Source organism: Pelodiscus sinensis, chromosome 28 (assembly GCF_052426305.1).
Source record: "Pelodiscus sinensis isolate ZL-2025 chromosome 28, ASM5242630v1, whole genome shotgun sequence".
NCBI lineage: Eukaryota > Metazoa > Chordata > Testudines > Trionychidae > Pelodiscus > Pelodiscus sinensis.
Window position 1 is genome coordinate 3,365,827 of NC_143079.1, and position 17,463 is coordinate 3,383,289.

The window sequence follows — 17,463 nt, forward strand, 5'->3', positions numbered from 1 at the left end:
AATCACCCCATGACTTTCACTGAATTCATGGTCGTGAGCTTTCACCACCTCTGGAAATCAGCCCTGTGGGATCTTTAGCAGTTTTCTCTCTCTTCTCTTCCTTTGTTTTGTTAGTTTTCCTTTTCAGGTTCTCAGTTTTCTCCCCAAGGCAGGCAGACACTTCATTTACAAAGGCAGAAAAAAATAACTGCTCTCAGTAAAGTGCTGGTTTCTGGATAATTTTGCAGCGTTTTCTAAAATCTATAGCACCAGGTCTCGGGTGTCTTACATTTCATCATTAGAGAAGACTATTATTTGCCTTGGGCTCAGATCAGCTTCAGATTTTAGCAACGTCTGCTGTCCGCACTGACGGATTAGACCTTTGTGACCACATGTTGTGGCATTTAGGAGCCGTTAACTCCTGAGGGTAAAGCCTAGGGAAGGGTTCCTATTCGTCACGGAAAGAACCAGGCTCAGCTTGAGCTGGGTCATCCCAAATCGAGGTGAGACGTTTGCAGTTTGCACAGGAGATTGCAGTTAAGACCATGAAGTGAGGCCTAAACCAGGGAAGTTAAATAGGGGTTCATTGAATAGTCGATTAACCTCCTGAATTCTTATTGGTTACTGGACTATTTTATAGTCCCCGGGGGCGGGGCCGCAGCCAGTTCACTCTGTTTCCATGCGCAGGGAGCCCCCTGCCACTCTGAACTGCTGCCTCGGTATCAGAGGCAGCAGTGTGTGGTGCTGGGAGGAGCTTGTCCACGAGTTTCAAAACCAGCTCCCCTCAGGGGCTGGCTTCTTATCACCCTGCACTGCTGCCTCTGATACAGTGGCAGCAGCCCCTGTCCAGGGCAGGAAGGTCTTTGCTCCAGGACCTGGCATGAGCCAGAACTGAGCCGGGCTGCCTGCCCACCTGGCTCCTAATACACTTTCAATACAAAGCGGCAGCAGGGATAGGTCCTGGACCAGGTGCAAGCTGGGACTGAGCCAAGCTGCTGGCCAGCCTGCTAAGAATGTACTAGCGAGGGTAGGGGGAAATGCGTGTAGTCGATAACATTAACCGATAAGCTTTTGCTACTCAGTTAATCGGTTAATCAACTACATGTTTACATCCCTAGCCTAAATGGCTGAGCACTTCCGGTTTTCATGTGCCTTCCTCTCTCTGTGGTCACATCCATGGTGCCAGGGTCTTGTACTGGCTGGAGAAAGGACCTTTATGTCAAGCAAGAGTGGGCTACACTGATGCAGGGGATTGTTCTTCCCCTGCAATGTTAAAAAAATCCCTTGGCTCCCTGGGATGGGGTGGTCTAGGATGCAGGGGATCTCTGGTCCAGGGGCTCTCTGGTTCAGCAACATCCATGGTTCTGCTGGACCCTGGATGGTATCGAACCAGGGCGTCTCGGATCAGAGAAGTTCAACCTGTAGTCAGGGCTGGCCTGAGCCATTCGTGCGCCCCGGGCCCCGGCAGTGCGGCACTGTCCCCAGGAGTGCAGCACATGCACAGCCCCACCCCCGGGCGCCCGGTGCATGTGCGGCCCTACCCCCGCCCGGTCCGGCAGCCCCGCGCGGTGCCCCCTACAATGGGGCATCCCAAGTGGTAGCCCGGTGAGCCCGTAGCTTGGGCCGGCTCTGCCTGGAGTAGCTTGAGTACAAGATGGTGAGATCTGGGATCCATTCCCAACTCTGCCTCTGCATGAGCTGGGGTGTGCCACGGCACATCGCTGCCTCAGTTTACCCATCCATAAAAAGACAGGTAATGATCCTGACCTCCCTGGTAAAGAGCTTTGAGATCTATCTGGAAGATTTGAGAGGGCTATGGGGAAAAGAATTGCCCAGATTCATTCTTCTCTGGGGAATGGACAGTCCCTGCAGTACTGGGGTGCACACTGAAATCTAGCTCATTTGCCATTCCAGTGATCATCTTGGAGGTGAAAAGGGAATGGAGGAAACTAATCCTTTGTGGTGAAATTAATTCCTTTTCATTCACTCATCTCAAAGCCGTATCTCACATAGGTCTTCAACCCAGGCTGAAGCCAGAGGTATGCCGTGCTGTGCTAGCGCTCTGTCCCGGGATGAATTCCATCCAAGGCGGTGTAGGAGTGGTAGCTGCCTTGAGAAATGGATCAGCAGCTTCACTGCTCACCTGTTTCCATGGATGCCTGATCTGAATTCAACGGCCAGCAGTACAAGGTCCAGCTTCACAAAGCACAACCTAGAGAAAGGAAAGTGTTAAATTGCAGCACGTCCCTGCGTAAGCGACCTTCAATCACACTGTTAATTCACTTTGGAAATGAATTAAGCAAAATCATATGAAGGTCCTAATAGCTTGTCTACACTGGGAATTATTACAGAATTGCTATTCCTAATTAACTCTAGAGCTGACACTTTTGTTCTGGAATAAGAGCTTCCAACGTACGAAGTTGATAGGAACAGTTAATTCACAGCCTCCCGTACTCTGGATTAAACTGCATGTGTAGACAAACCCGACAAGAGAAGGAGGCGAGAAACAGGGATTTCTGTTCTACCCACCGGCAAACCTCTGGAAAAGTCATGTCCACAAAATCATTGGAGAGCCAATGCGTCAGCAGTTTATAATCTTTGCCTTCAAAAGCGTTCCGGCGCCGTACGCCTTTTCTCTTCTCCTAAAAGAAATAACCATGAAGCAAAGGCTGTTTTGCAAAAAGGGGCCCCGGAACAGTGGGCTGCCTCTGGCCACGTGTTTATACATTAGTGCGGCAACCTTGAGAAGGCAGCCACGTAAAAGGCAGCCCCTAGAAGAATGGGTCGAATTATTCCATAAATCATCTGGATGCGTCACACGTATACGCTCATTGTGGCTGGTTGTTTATTCAGACGAAAAATGGGGCAAGTCACACGGTGAGGGAAAAACACAAAGAAGTCCCAGGGTCAGACAAATCTAAGTGAACTTTCCTTTCCTTTGCAATGACAATTCGGGCATGTCTACGTTTAAAGCACCAACAAGACCCTATTTTTGCACAAAAGCCACGGTTGCTCCTCCACTCGCTTTCTGGGCTGAAAGTCAGAGGTTTCACTGCAAAAAGAAGACCCGCCCCCACAAGAGGCATACAACTATTACTGGTGATGTGTTAGTGAAGATGCTTCCTGCTTACAGAGCGTTTAGCCTCTGCAGGATATCCCATAGTACCAAGCTGACCACTCTGGCCAGTAGATCTGCTTGCTTCATGCCAGGTCTGCCTCCCCCTCCCTGTAAAACCCTGGCAACTTTGAAACTCCTCTTCCTGTTTTCTTTGCAAGTGCTCGCCCAGTCAGGTGACAATGGCTGCTCCATGGGGGCAAAAGATCCCTTGTGTGGAGCAATGCTGAGCTACTGGAGCTGATCAGTGTTAGAGGAGACGAGGGCTGTGTGGTGACCCAGGATCGCACATCCCCTTCTCACAAGTTCTGTCATCAAAATGGAGAGAGATGGGCTGTTGGATAGTTGGGCTGTTGGATAGCTGCCTGCAAGTGCTCCAAGATAACCACTCTCTGACACCTGTTGAAGTAGGTACCCAAACCAGAGCTTGTTTTACACCACCTCCCTATCACCAGTGAAGCACAATGCAAAAATTCTGCAAGTGTAGACATAGCTGGATCTGTCTACCTACCAATAGCAGGGCTGGTCTTCTCTTAAAAGCTTTAGTTTGTTGGCTAGAGGTCAGACATTTTGCTGGCATAGTTATACTGGTAAAAGTCATAGTGTAGGATAAATTATACTGGGGTAAAGGCACTTTACATCTGTGGTGCTTATTTTAGTTCCTCAGTTGGAATAAGCGGTACCAATATAGTCCCCTTTAACTATGTATAAATGTGTGTGCATATATACAAGTATATATACAAGTGTATATATATTCAAGTGTGTATATATACAAGTATATATGTGTGTGTCCAAGAGGCATTGCTGCTTTAACTATACGTCTACATCTACACTGCAGGCTTTTTGCACAAGAACTGTTTTGCAGAAGAGTTCTTGTTCAAAAAATCTTCCACAAGAGCGTGTCCACATTGCCATGTGCGTTTGCACAAGAGATGTGGTTTTGCGCAAGACCATCCATGGCAGTGTAGGTGCTCTCTTCCGCAAGAAAGCTCTGGTGGCCATTTTAACCATAGGGGCTTCTTGTGCAAGAAATTCATGTTGCCTGTCTACACTGCCCTCTTGTGGAAGCGCTCTTGCACAAGAGGGCTTATTCCTCATGGGGAGAGGAATAACTCTTCCGGAAGAAGCCCTGTTTTCCTACGCTATACTGTAAATTTACTTGCACAAGAACGTGCATGCGGTGTAGACAGTTTTTGCGCAAGAACAGCTGTTCTTGAACAAGAAGCATACAATGTAGACACAGCCTACTAGTATAGTTAAAATAGCAAAATTATCTAGTGCAGAGAAATCCTTCTGGTTTTACACTGTTCCCCACTCCCGCCCATCGTCCCGCCAATCACCGTGGTATCTTTGTGCCTTTTACGATAAACAATTCATGGAGCTGTTTATGGGAAATTTTCTGACATGATTTTGTGTTTTGCATTTAAATGGGAAATGGCTTTATTGATAACATGGACATGTGGGGATGGGGGAGAAATGGCCATTGTCCAAAATTTTCAGGTTTAAAAAAAAGAAAACCGTTTTTTGTTTGCTTCTTTATTATGTTTTTTGTCAACTTAAACAAAACAGAGATTTTGGTTGAAAAATAAACACCTGAAAAATTTTGCGAGAAAAAAATTCCTCACCAGCTCAAATAATTATTAATAATTAAATAGTTTTGTGGGCAAATTTAGTCCATTGCCATAATTACTGTTTGATAATGGATCAGTTCTGAATTCCATTGTCACTCAACAATCACATACACAAATATTTTGGGGGGAGGATAAAATAAAAATCAAGAAGTGACCAATAGAAAAGATACATGTATTACATCCAGGCACAATGAACTAAAATATTTTTTCTAATGCAATTCATCAGGTTTTCCATTTGGGTCTCTTTTTTTCTCTGGCCAGCTGAGAACTCAGCACACAAAAACCTTCGTGTCAAAAGTCAACACATTTCTTCAAAATATTTTGGCTTTGATGACACAGTATAGTTTGATGAAAATATATTTCGTCAAACACGTTCCGACAAGTTTTAGGTGGAACTTTTGTATATGAACGAGACTGTATTAATTTCAGATTCCAGTCACTTAATCTGGATAAACAAAACTGTGAATAAAAAGTGTCAGAAGTAAAAAACACTAGCGTAATTCTCTTGTCACTAAAATATAGGGAAATTCAGCCAGCATGTAAGTCACTACAGAAGGCATCTCAAATGGCCACTAGGTGATAGTAAAAACATATCCATTGCACAACACAAGGAAACACGAGGCTTCTCCAAACAACTTAATGCTTGACCGTTATTTCCTTTAATCTTTTTATTACATCTTCCGGCATTGGCTGGAGGAATTGCAGAGCAATTTTGTCTATTGAAAAGATGGTATCTTGCTTATTAATTTTTTTTCTTTAATAGGAACAGATCAGGAAAGGGCAAGTAAATTAGTATTCAGTCTTTTGCCGAAGGACATTACCTAAGTCCTGTGAATCACTTAAGTCCCAATTAAATTCCATTTGGAGGCTAAGTGGCTGAGTAGCCTTGTTCTGTCCCTGTGTAAAGGCTGAACAGAAGGCTGTGTCTAGACTATCTGGAAGTTCAGACTGTAGGGCTGTGAACTGCCGTGTGCACCAAAGCATTGCACTGTATCTCCGATATGTGGGTGCTGTGCGCATGAACTAAAAGGTTCCTGATTCATGTGACTGTTGCCCTGTTTACCTTTGAGTTCACTCCCCTAGTGTGCAAGCCGGGGGAGTTACACCGGAGCGCTTTGGTGCGCACGGCTTTTCACTCCCCGGTAGTACAACCTGAAGGGCTGTGGAGACAAGCCGTGGTCAACATAAAGTTAGGCTGACAGAACTCCGGTGCTCATGGGCATGCAAAATTCGCATGCCTGGGCACCACAATCCGCTGTGTAAACATAACTAGGATTCTTCTAGCTCCCTTCACTTGGAGAGAATGACCCCTAGAGCAAGGCTACTCAACCTTGTAAGTCCTGGGGCCCACAATGATATTCATAGCACATGTCGAGGGCCGCAACTTAAGTTTGGTTTCCTATACATGCAAATATATATGCAAATATATGCAAATAGCTTCTTTCACACTGACAGGCGTGAATACGCATGGAGGGTAGGTCCATAAAAGGCTATTAGCCAGGGGATAAAATGGTGTCCTTGGCCTCTGTTTGTCAGAGGCTGGAGAGGGATGGTAGGAAACAAATCACTTGATCATTGTCTTCGGTCCACCCTCTCTGGGGCACCTGGTGCTGGCCACTGTCGGCAGACAGGATACTGGGCTGGATGGACCTTTGGTCTGACCCAGTACGGCTGTTCTTATGTAATACAAAGCACTTCCCACAATGCCCCAGCACTTCCAGCACCTCTTCCCTGGGGCTACAAACACCAACACCCTGTACCCGTCTGCTCTAGCCATCCTGTCCGTTTGCTTTTTTCAGTGCTCACCCCACCTGGGAGACACCTCGCCGTTGTAGAGCGTGTTCCCAGTGGAGGCCGTGTCCAAAGGATCCCACCCACTGGCCGCATGTTGAGCCCCACGTAACACCAAACTGCTCCTGGGCCACAAAGAAACGAGCCACAGGCCACGTGTTGAGTAGCCCTGACCTAGAGCAATGGAAAAACCCCTTCCCTTGCTGCGGGGAAGTAGACCCTGGCATAGCTACAGGCCCAGGAGCACACTGGCAATTAAAATAGGCCCGGGAAACGGGTTGAGAACAGCCCTCCCCATGACGTCACCTCTGCGTGCCCCTCAAGCCCCGCCCCTGTGTCATGTCTGGCACACGGTGCAGGCGGCGGGTCAGGCTCTGCATGCCGCATACAGCATGGATGAGGAGCCGCTTGGTGTGAGGGGCAACGGCGTGCGGACACGACGGCCCACCGGACAACGGCCTACCAGGAAATTCCCGATATCCTGCCGGGCCAGTCCTCCCCTGTACAGGCCCAAAGCCCATCATGTAGACATGACTTAACTCTGTCAGGTTAAAACAGACAGGAAATCGATTCACGCAGGGAGATCCAAAAGGGTGTGAACTAATACAAAGCACGGACAAGCTATCCCGGGACTAACCCTCCCCTCATTGACCTCAATCAGGTCACATCAGGAGTAATTCCAGTAATTCCAATTGAGAGCAGAATCGGGACCCCTTCATGCAGCAAAGCATCATTGCAAACAGATGGCGTTACATAAAAATCGCCCGTTCCGCGAGCTAGTCTCCCCTGCCAGATTAAGTCCCGGTTTGCTCAAGCAGAGTCTGAAAATAGACAGACCCATAGTCTCCTATAGACAACCACCTAACCTCAAGGTGATTCTTACCAACAACCACAGGACATACCACACTAATACCAACCCTGATACCTTTCCTTGCAACAAACGCCGTTGCCAGCTTTGTCCACATATTCACTCTGCTGATACCATTATTGGACCCAACCAAGTGAGTTATAAGATCAAGAACACATATTCCTGTGCATCCAGAAATATAATTTATGCAATCATGTGCCGAAAGTGTCCGTCTGCTATGTACATTGGACAAACGTCTCAGACACTTCGCCAAAGGATCAATGCCCACAAAACAGACATCAGACAGGATCACAAAGAAAAAAAAGTTTCTTGCCATTTCAGCCAGAAAGGACATTGTCTCAACGACTTGATTACCTGCATCCTTCTTCAAAGACCTTGTAAGACTTCACTTCAAAGAGAATCCTCTGAACTGTCATTCATGCTTAAATTCGACACTTTATGCTCAAATTTGAATAAAGACGCTAATTATCTTACCCATTACAAAGATAGCTTCCCCAATTATCACCTCTAATATCATTAGCTCACAGACATTTACCTCCTCCCCTTCCCCCCCTCCATCCCCCTTCTGTTCTGAAATTTGATTTGTCCTTTTCATATGTGTTCATTTTATTATTTGTATCCTTTGGTATATACGGTTGTGACAATTTTCTTCCACTATTTGATCTGAGAAAGTGGGTCTGGCCCATGAAAGCTCATCATCTAATAAACCATCTTGTTAGTCTTTAAAGTGCTACACAGTCCTGTTTTTTGTTTCAGCAGCATCAGACCAACACGGCTACATTTCTACCACTATTCTGAAAATACCCAGGCATCGCTTCCACTCATAGGACGGACACACACTGGCCAGATAAGGTCCCCATTCACAGGGCTGGGAAAAGGCGAGGGCTTACCTTGGAGCTCTTTTTCCTAATGAACAGGCTCCTGAGGAGCGTGGACAGGCCTGGGACCAAGCAACTCTGTGCTATGAAGCCGAGTTTTAGTTCCGCAAAACAGATGATGCTGTCTCCTCTCCTCCAGTCCCAGTGGGGGATTTTGGACAGGTAGGCCTGTCTCGGGATAAGACAGTGAATACACATGAGGATAAAGGCAGGCAGGTCCTTTGGTCTGACCCACTATGGCCGTTCTTATGTTCTAAAATAGAATGATGTCCCTTTCAAGGCAGACAATGTGACTGAGAGAAGACATTTAGTAACAGTAAGGGTGTATCTACACTGCATGGGTAGCTCGAAGTAAGATACTCAATTTGAGCTACACAAGCTGCATATTTTATTTTGATCTTATTTAAAAAAGCTTATTTCATCATTTCAAATTAACCCGCTATTCCAAAACGTCCCTTACTCCTCGTGGAATGAGGTTTACAGGCACATCGGAATAACGAGCCCGTTGTATTTTGAAATAATGTCCTTACTGTGAAGATGCAGGATAACTATTTCGGGATACTCCAGTACCCTGAAATAGCATTGCAGTGTAGACGTAGCCTAAGTGACACACTTGATGTGGCAGTAATAGAAGGGTGAAATCCTCTTTTTATTGAGTCGATCAGAATTTAGCCCATTGATTTCAGTGGGGCCAGACTTTCACCCAGGATGATCAGCACTAAATGAATAAAACCAGACTGACAAAGCTACTGGGCTACCTTGTTATGAGACTGGATTATCTGTATGATGACTCTTGTCTTTGGATAGTGGTTCTTGACAGACAGCACCCTGTGTGAAAACATGCCTGTTTTATGATAGGTTAACCAGCTTTGCTTATCTTCAATTCCCTATTGACATCTAAAGCTAAAAATGGGACAATTCCCGCCCACTCAATTAGCCTCATTAGCACCCGGACTACAATTGACAGGTATTTTTTCCCCTCCCTCTCTCTTCTTATTCTGAGGGGCCACCTTTTTTTTCCTCCACTGAAGATCATCTCCTCTGAGGAAGTGGGTTTTGCCCATGAAAGCTCATGAGACTCTCTCTATATTTCTTAGTCCCGAAAGTACTCCGGGACCACTTGTTGTTTGCAAAGTTACAGACTAATCCAGTGACCCCCCTGAGACTTTTAAACACACGTAGCATGTCAGAGCTAATGTCATCAATGGGGTCTAGTTAGATGGCATGGCTGTTTCCTCAGGATAAAGGAACCTGCCCACTTGAGGGCCGCAACATTATTCACGAGGGTGAGAAAGCAGAAATATCCACTGCAGGGCTCGGGAGGTTAGAGCGCTGCCCTCTTCCTTGGTCCTCTTACACCATAGCGATGCTATTCAAATGAAGGAGCGGTCAGAGAAATACATTTCCCCTCTCCTTGTGTCTGCTCGTGGCATTTGCAGGTGTTAACGTCAATCGCATACAGAACGCTGGAGGAGCTCAACCTACCTCATGATATTAGAAGTGTCTTCAATATAAGCGTCTGAGGAGCAAGTATCGGCTAGGATCAGACAAGCATCTGCAGAGCCCATCTGTTTCCCAGGAGAGAAAAGCAAACATAGGGCTTGATTCCACATAAAATGCAATATCCCCCTGGGCATAGCTGGTTTATTTATTATCTAGAGTCTTTACTTTCCAAAAAAGGCCACATTTTATAGAACCATTTCACCTGCTTCTCCTAAGACCAATTGGTCACAATTCCGTTTAAACAACGAGGAGACCTGTGGCAGTGTGAAGGCTAACAGATTTATTTGGGCACCAGCTTTCGTGGATCTAAACCCCTTCGTCAAATGCAGTTGTTTATTTTCATTCTCCATCTTTACAAATCTGAGTCTATCAGGCTCCAGTATCTTGCATTACATTCTTGGTTCACATGCTGTTGGACCTTACTCTGCAAACTGCTCCTTTGGAATACATGGGCATACTTGAAGTAACTATTCAAAATCGTGACTTAAATTTTGATTCAGTCAAAATTGTGGCAACAAAAATGATAAGGGGTTTGGAATGGGTCCCATATGAAGAGAGATTTAAAAGATTTACACTATCAGATTAGAAAAGAGGAGACTAAGGGGGGACATGATAAAGGTCTATAAAATCATGAGTGGTGTGGAAAAAGTGAATAAGGAAAAGTTATTTACTTATTCCTAGAATATAAGAACTAGGGGTCACCAAATGAAATTAATAGACAGCAGGTTTAAAACAAACAAAAGGAAATTTTTCTTCACTCAGTGCATAGTCAACCTGTGGAACTCCTTGCCAGATGATGTTATGAAGATTAGGACTATAACAGGGTTCAAAAAAGAGCTAGAAAGGTTAATGGAGGATAGGTCCATCAATGGCTGTTAGCCAGTGTGGAGACAGGAAAAGGAAATAAGGGAATTTGTGTGCAGCCATCTTGGTCTTGTTAACAAGAGAGCAAGAATCAGGCTAAGTCTGTGGCCTGACAACGCGAGATCTGTAATTAGACGCTGCCTTTGCCTCTCGCCTCCATACGGAGATAAGGATAGAACGCTGACTCTGGCAGGGACTTTGAGATAAGGAGCATCTGGGTGGAACTAAAATAACTGTTAGCCATTGGTGTTTGTAATGGGAAGGAGACTAATTGTTATGGAAACTGCTTCATAATTGCTTGTATTCGAAGATCTGCCTCGGAGGAGGGGAGGCTTTCTCTTCCCCCTGTCCGAACCAGTTTTTCCCTTGCTGCAGCTCATAATAAAACTGCCTCTGGCTACTTGTTTTCTTCCACACCAGGATAGGTAGAAATGGTGTCCCTTAGGGTATGTCTACACTACCCCGCTAGTTCGAACTAGGAGGGTAATGTAGGCATACTGCACTTGCAAATGAAGCCTGGGATTTGAATTTCCCGGGCTTCATTTGCATAAGCGGGGAGCCGCCATTTTTAAAACCCCGCTGGTTCGAACCCCGTGCAGCGCGGCTACACGGGGCTCGAACTAGGTAGTTCGAACTAGGATTCCTATTCCGAACTACCGGTACACCTCATGTTCGAACTAGCGGGGTAGTGTAGACATACCCTAGCTCTGTTTCTCTGGAAGTGGGAGATGGCGGAGGGATCACAGGAGGATGTATCTGTTGTGTTCCCTCTCTCTGGGGCATCTGGCCATGGCCACTGTGGGCAGACAGGACACTGGGCTAGAAGGGCCTTTGGTCTGACCCAGTCTGGCCACTCTTATGTTCTTATGTTCTTACGACTCATGGAATGGAAAAAAAGGGGGGAGTTACCTTCACTCTCTTCAGATCTTCATCATTCAGTACAGAGCCGTGGAGGAAAGTGGTGTAGGCAGAATAGCATTTGAATACAGTTTCTAGCTCAAGACTGGGAAGAGTTCTACATGATAAAAAATCCAGAACAGAAGGAAAATGCTGATGAGCCCCTAGTAACGATACCCTTGACTTTTCCCCTCTCCCTAAAATATGCCGCATTTAGGTGCTTGAAAGGGACACAGCGGATCAGTTAAAGTACATCATTTAGGTTTCATAAAGCCCAAAGAGCCAAAGTTTACATTGCAGTGAAAAGAGTGGCTGTTGAATGAAATATAGTTCTGCTAAAATGAGTGCACTCTGAAAGTGCGTGAGACGCAGAAAGCCAAAATCCCATACTCTGCCACCAGATGGAGCCCACAGGGTCTGTTTCCTTCTTCCTCTTAAATTTGGTTATTTTACTAACTTATTTCCACACCCTCGTTTACTCTTACTCCAAACGCAAGAGCTATGATCCACCGTCCCCTCATAGAATAATACATTTTAAGACCCAAAGGGAAGTTGAGGACATTTTGACGATCCTATGGAACACAAGCCAGGGAATTTCACCCCATTTCCTCCTTATTCAGCCCAATAATTTATGTTTGGCTTAAAGCGAAGAAAGGCAGCCAGTCTTGATTTGAAAACAAGGGATGAAAAATCCTCCACTTCCTTTAGTCGTTTGTTCCAGTGGTTAATCACCCTCACTGGTAAAAAATGATACCTCATTTCTAATTGGAAAATGTCTGGCTTTATATTCCATTCACTGGTTCTTATTATGCCTTTCTCCACTAGATTAAAGACCCCAATAGTACATGGTATTTTCTCCCGATGAAGATAGATGTATACTTATCGAATCACCTCTCAATCTTCTTTTTGATAAGCTACACAGATTGGGCTCTTTAAGTCTTTCACTGTAAGGAATTTTCTCCAGTCCGCGCCTCATTTCTCTGCTTCTTCTGTACACCCAGTTCAGTTCTTCAGCATCCCCCTTAAAATATGGGTCCCAGGACTGCATGCATTACCCCGGCACCGGACCCAACGGTGCTGCATACAGAGGTAAAATCAACCCCCCCCCCCCGCCAACTGCTCATTTTTCTCAGACTGTAAGTAGGCGTCTATTACAATAATTAATGTGCACACGGCCAACCAGAGAGAGAGAAATGTCTCTTCCCCCAACATGACAGGAGCAGATGGATCAATATTTGGTGACCTGCCTTAACTAACAGCCCTAGAGAACACCTGTTTATGGTATAGATGTCACTCCTCACACATTTTCTATTGGTGTCTCAATGATTATGCTGAGAAATGTGATACAGGCTTTCACTAGCAAAATGAAATTATATTCTCTGACAGGAAGTAGATGCCAGAACTAGGGGATGCTGGTACCGTTATTTAACCCAGGACCTCTGCCACATAGCTCCAAGAGATCTTTGGGCAGGGGCAGCCCGTGACTATAGGCCGACTCGGCTGTTGCCTATGGCTCCGCCTTCAACAGGGTGCCCGATTATGATATCACAGGGTGCCCGGGGCGCCCGATGATGATGTCACTCCATTGACAGCCGTGCAGGTGGGGGCGCTGATCACACGTTCCGCCTGGGGTTTCCAGCCCCCCACCCTCAAGGCAGAACCAAGACTCCTGTCTTTGGGTCAACAGTTTCAGATAGTCAGGCCTACCGACAGGGATGGGGAGGAAAAGGGGAGTTGCCCCGTGCACTCCTGGCAGTGCTAAGGTCTAGGGGCAGCACGCTGTGCTCCGGGTAGTGCTGCAGGTTGCCTGAGGACTGGCGTGGTGCATTCTGGGCAACGCTCAAAGATGGCTGGCCCCGCCCCTTCTGCCCAAGATGGGCCCTTTTCAGGAGAGGGAGCCAGGCCCCCCATACGTTGCTGAGTGGTATACAGAGGCTGTTGGCACCCCTGGATAGAGTGAGTCTAAAATGCAAGATACAATTGAAAAGGAAAAAATTTAAAATTTTCATTAAAGATTTAGCACAGAGACCATTTTATCACAAGGTGGGAAGGTCTCATAAGTGTCTCTGCAGTTTACCATTTCCCTTTACTTAGTTATACAAGATAAGCCAATATAAGTTAACCAATATTGTCCGGTTCTCAAAAGCCACCGGACAATAAAAGTATCCTCTAGCTCCCCCCAACAACTGTATTTAGAAAGTGACTTTGAAATGTCTCATGGGGATACTTACTCTCCCAAAAAGACAATCTCGGTGCAAATATCTCCTGTGTCCTGGGCCAGGAAGTTTGTTAAGAAAGCCGTCACACTGTCCAGAGTGATATCGCCACAGACAACAATGAACCTACAGAAAGAGATTCAGATAATTCTATCATGTTTGGGACATAGAGAGTGCTTATTATAAACATGGCATTGTTAATTAGTCACTAGATGTCTCTGTATGCTATACAGAGCTCTAGATAGGCTGAAGTCCTTGATAAATATGGCCAACAAAGTTGGAACTCGAGCTGTGCGGAAGCTTTTTTGTTTGAACCTGCAGTTGTGCTTATGATTCCATATATCACACCTCCGTAGTTTGAAGGGTTATTTTGTAAACGGTAGAGCTATACAAGTACAGACAGTCCCTGGGTTACGTACAAGATAGGGACTGTAGGTTTGTTCTTAAGTTGAATTTGTATGTAAGTCGGAACTGGTACATATTGTAGGGGAAACTCTAGCCAAACATTTCTCCAGAGCTCAGTTTTATTCTCCCACACCTCACTTCCCACAGTCCTTTATTCTCAAGCTGAGGTGTCTGCTGAGAAAAGCCACTCCGCGTCTCCCTGGTCTGCTGGGGGGGAGGGGGCTAGCTTCGCGTCTCCCTGGTCTGCTGGGGGGAAGCAGCTAGTGCGGGGTTGCCTCACCCCGTTTGTAAGTAGGGATCTGATGTAAGTCGGATCCATGTAACCCGGGGACTGCCTGTATTATAATGGTGGAGACACCAAAGGGAAAAAGGACTCATTTAGGAGAGGGAGAGGGATACTGAAGAAATTCGGTTCCCTAAATGAAGAATGGATGTCTTTCTAAAGGAGATAATCTAACTCAACCACAAGTTATGGATTTGAGGCAAGATTACTGGGTAAAATGTTATGCAGAAGGTTAAAATAGAGCATCATCCAGGTCCCTTTTAGCATTAAAGCACCCACTCTATGAACCTATAACTAGGAGTGATGAGATAACATTAAGACAAGGGCAATGTAGAAGGAATATCAGCGAGAAAATGCTACAAGCGATTTCTTCAATACTGCGGGATAGTCCCCCAAGGAAATGATGGCAGACCTATCACTTGAGTCATTGAAAAATAGAGCTGGTTAACCAACAGGTCAAGGCAAATTAACACGTCTGTTTTCCTTTATTTTGAATTCAAAATTTAGAAAAATTAAACTGTGAAAAACGTTGACTCCAAACATTCCTCCTTCCCCTTGTTTTGTTTGATATTTTTAATGTCAGTGGCATGTTTCACTGAAATTTTTTATTTTGAAAAAAACAACAACCAGTTTTACTAAAAAATGGAATGGACGAAGCACTGAAGAATATACCGGAACGGTCTTTCTTGGCTTGAAAGGGATAAGCTAGCAATGAGAGGCGTCTTCTATCTCTAATTTATACTTTCTTCCCTCTTAGGCTGTATCTATGCTACAGCCTATGTTGGCCTAGCTTACCTCACTCAGGGATGTGAACGGAACATAAGTCACACTGACCTAAGTCCTCGTACCCAAAGCATCATGTTGGTGGGAGAGTTTCTCCTGGAAACTTTGCTTCCACCGTTTCCAGAGATGATATTTTTATGCCAATTGGAAAGCTCTCTCCCATTGGTTCAGAGCTCCTTCCCCAGATGCGCTGCAGCAGAAAAACTGCATCGATGCCCTGTACATATAGACTTACCTCTAGAAATAAAACTCATACTGAAGAGAGCTATTTTCATCTACGTATGCACTCAGATACCTTGGTGAGGAGGGCCAAGATGGATGGGGGGAGGGGTAGACAGAAAGTTTCACAAGTATCCCTTATTATTTTCTCTGAACTAATTTGTAGCCTGTTGGTGAAGCTGTTCTTTGTTTGGAAAAGACAATATAAAGAATCACACTTACTTCCTCCCTCTCACCACCTCATAGGAGTCTTTGTATTGTTGATTGCCCCCAACGATATCCACAATTTCAGGGATAAAATTTGCAAACAGAACCTAAAGAGTCAAGAAACACAGTCCTGCTTAGAGCCATCTCTGCTGTTCCCAGCGTTGGTTGGGGGTGCCCCCTTGTGTCTGTGTCTGGGGAAGAGCTCTCCCCAGTATGATCCCCCACCTCCTTTGGTCACTCACACGGGGACCACTCTTACTCTCAAGGCATTGAACTGCTTCCACTTCCTGGCCAGGTCACTGCACCGTTTTCCCTTTCTAGGGTAACAAAGTCTACCCCATTGGCTGTCCACGTGCCATTCCAGGCCCTCTCCTGATTCCACACTGTGCCACTTTCCTGGTGGCTAGGAGACTCAGGCCCTCCCTCTGAAGACTTTCTTCTTTTTCTGTGCTCTCTGGGTTTCCTCCTTCTCTCCTCACTAGGCTCAGAAAATGCCTGCAGACTTCCCCTCCACAGCCCCTTTCTCCAAGCACTTCCTGGCTTTTTACAAGCTCCACCTACCGCTGCCCAGATGGGCGCCATCTTCCATTAGCGCTTGTCAATGAAGCCTGAGTCTCCTCCTAGTTGCAGCCTACTAAGTTAATTCGCCCACTCTGAGCTACATTAACCCCTTCATGTGTGGCGTGAACACTCCATCCTGTCCACCCATGTTAAATTTCAGAGCCTACATGGTGAGTGCAATTGAGAAGCAAGAAATCCTGCGGTAGGTAGTTATGAGAGGGGGCAGTTTTCCCTTCCCAGCTGTCCACTGTAGTGGTGGAAGGATGATTTAGAAGATATAGTACTTAAGTGAGCCTCAGAAAATCTGTGTTCTAGTCTCACCTCATTCATAACCTCCCTATGTATCCTTGAGCAAACCACTTAATCTACCATTATACCTCAATTCCTCATCTTTAAAATGGGGCTAATTTATCCCTCCTGCATAGGGCTCTTGCCTGATACAATTCATTAACGATTTTCTAATGCACAGATAAGATTTTTTTCCTAACTGATTAATCAAAGATTGGCTTGTGCTTTCAAGCATGAGGGCTTATACATTAAATACTTGGATTTTTTTTTTACATTAAAATCCTGAATATTCTTGTTAATAGAAATCTAGCCAATCCTTTTTTGAATCATCCTAAGCTCGTGGCCTCTATGGTATCTTGTGGAAGTGAGTTTCACAGATTAATTGTGTTTTGCTCAGAAAAAAAATACTTATTTTTAGCTGTTTTATATTTGCAACCTTTGGGTTTCATTGGAAGTCAGCTGGTCTACTGCTAGTCAGGCCATCATCTGGGAGTGAGGAACCCAGAGCTTGGGGGGCTGGCATTCAACTCAACTAACATCTGGTCCTTGCGTTCAACTCAAGACAATCAGCCAGTGGTAGAAAGGAGATAAAGGTTTCTTACCAAACCAAAGATGATGAAGAAAATCATGAAAATACGACCCAAGCACGTTTTAGTCACCACATCTCCAAAGCCAACTGTTGACATGGTCACCATGATCAAGTATAAACAGTCAAAGTAGCTCAGGGACTGGGTATTTTGATGGTCAAGCCAAGGATCTCCTGTATTCTCCACCTGTCGGAATTATAAAAGGGAAGGGAAGATTTGGAAGGAAACATCCTGTGGATGTTGCAGACCATTTTGAAAGTGTCAAGACCACTTGGAATGGTTTCGTTGAATGATCAGTCTTACTATTGTCTCCCGGTCTCTCTCGATTTTCCCATGGCTGAAAGATGCGTTTTTTGTTGCTAAATAATCTACTACTTATTTCCTAGCA

The 17,463-nt window shown here is 45.4% G+C and overlaps 1 protein-coding gene across 4 annotated transcripts in view; it reads right to left on the bottom strand.

The window, feature by feature from the left end:
• KCNU1 (potassium calcium-activated channel subfamily U member 1) overlaps positions 1–17,463 on the bottom strand; it is an 81,798-nt gene that overhangs the window by 46,052 nt on the left and 18,283 nt on the right. For all 4 annotated transcript variants that reach the window (XM_089773802.1, XM_075910804.2, XM_089773803.1 and 1 more), the window contains exons 8-16: positions 17,091–17,261; positions 15,655–15,746; positions 13,758–13,868; positions 11,539–11,644; positions 9,748–9,830; positions 9,021–9,090; positions 8,275–8,430; positions 2,509–2,621; positions 2,123–2,191 (exon numbers count right to left, since the gene is read on the bottom strand). In XM_089773802.1, the coding sequence (XP_089629928.1) occupies positions 2,123–2,191; positions 2,509–2,621; positions 8,275–8,430; positions 9,021–9,090; positions 9,748–9,830; positions 11,539–11,644; positions 13,758–13,868; positions 15,655–15,746; positions 17,091–17,261 (971 nt within the window). The remainder of the gene's footprint in view (positions 1–2,122; positions 2,192–2,508; positions 2,622–8,274; positions 8,431–9,020; positions 9,091–9,747; positions 9,831–11,538; positions 11,645–13,757; positions 13,869–15,654; positions 15,747–17,090; positions 17,262–17,463) is intronic.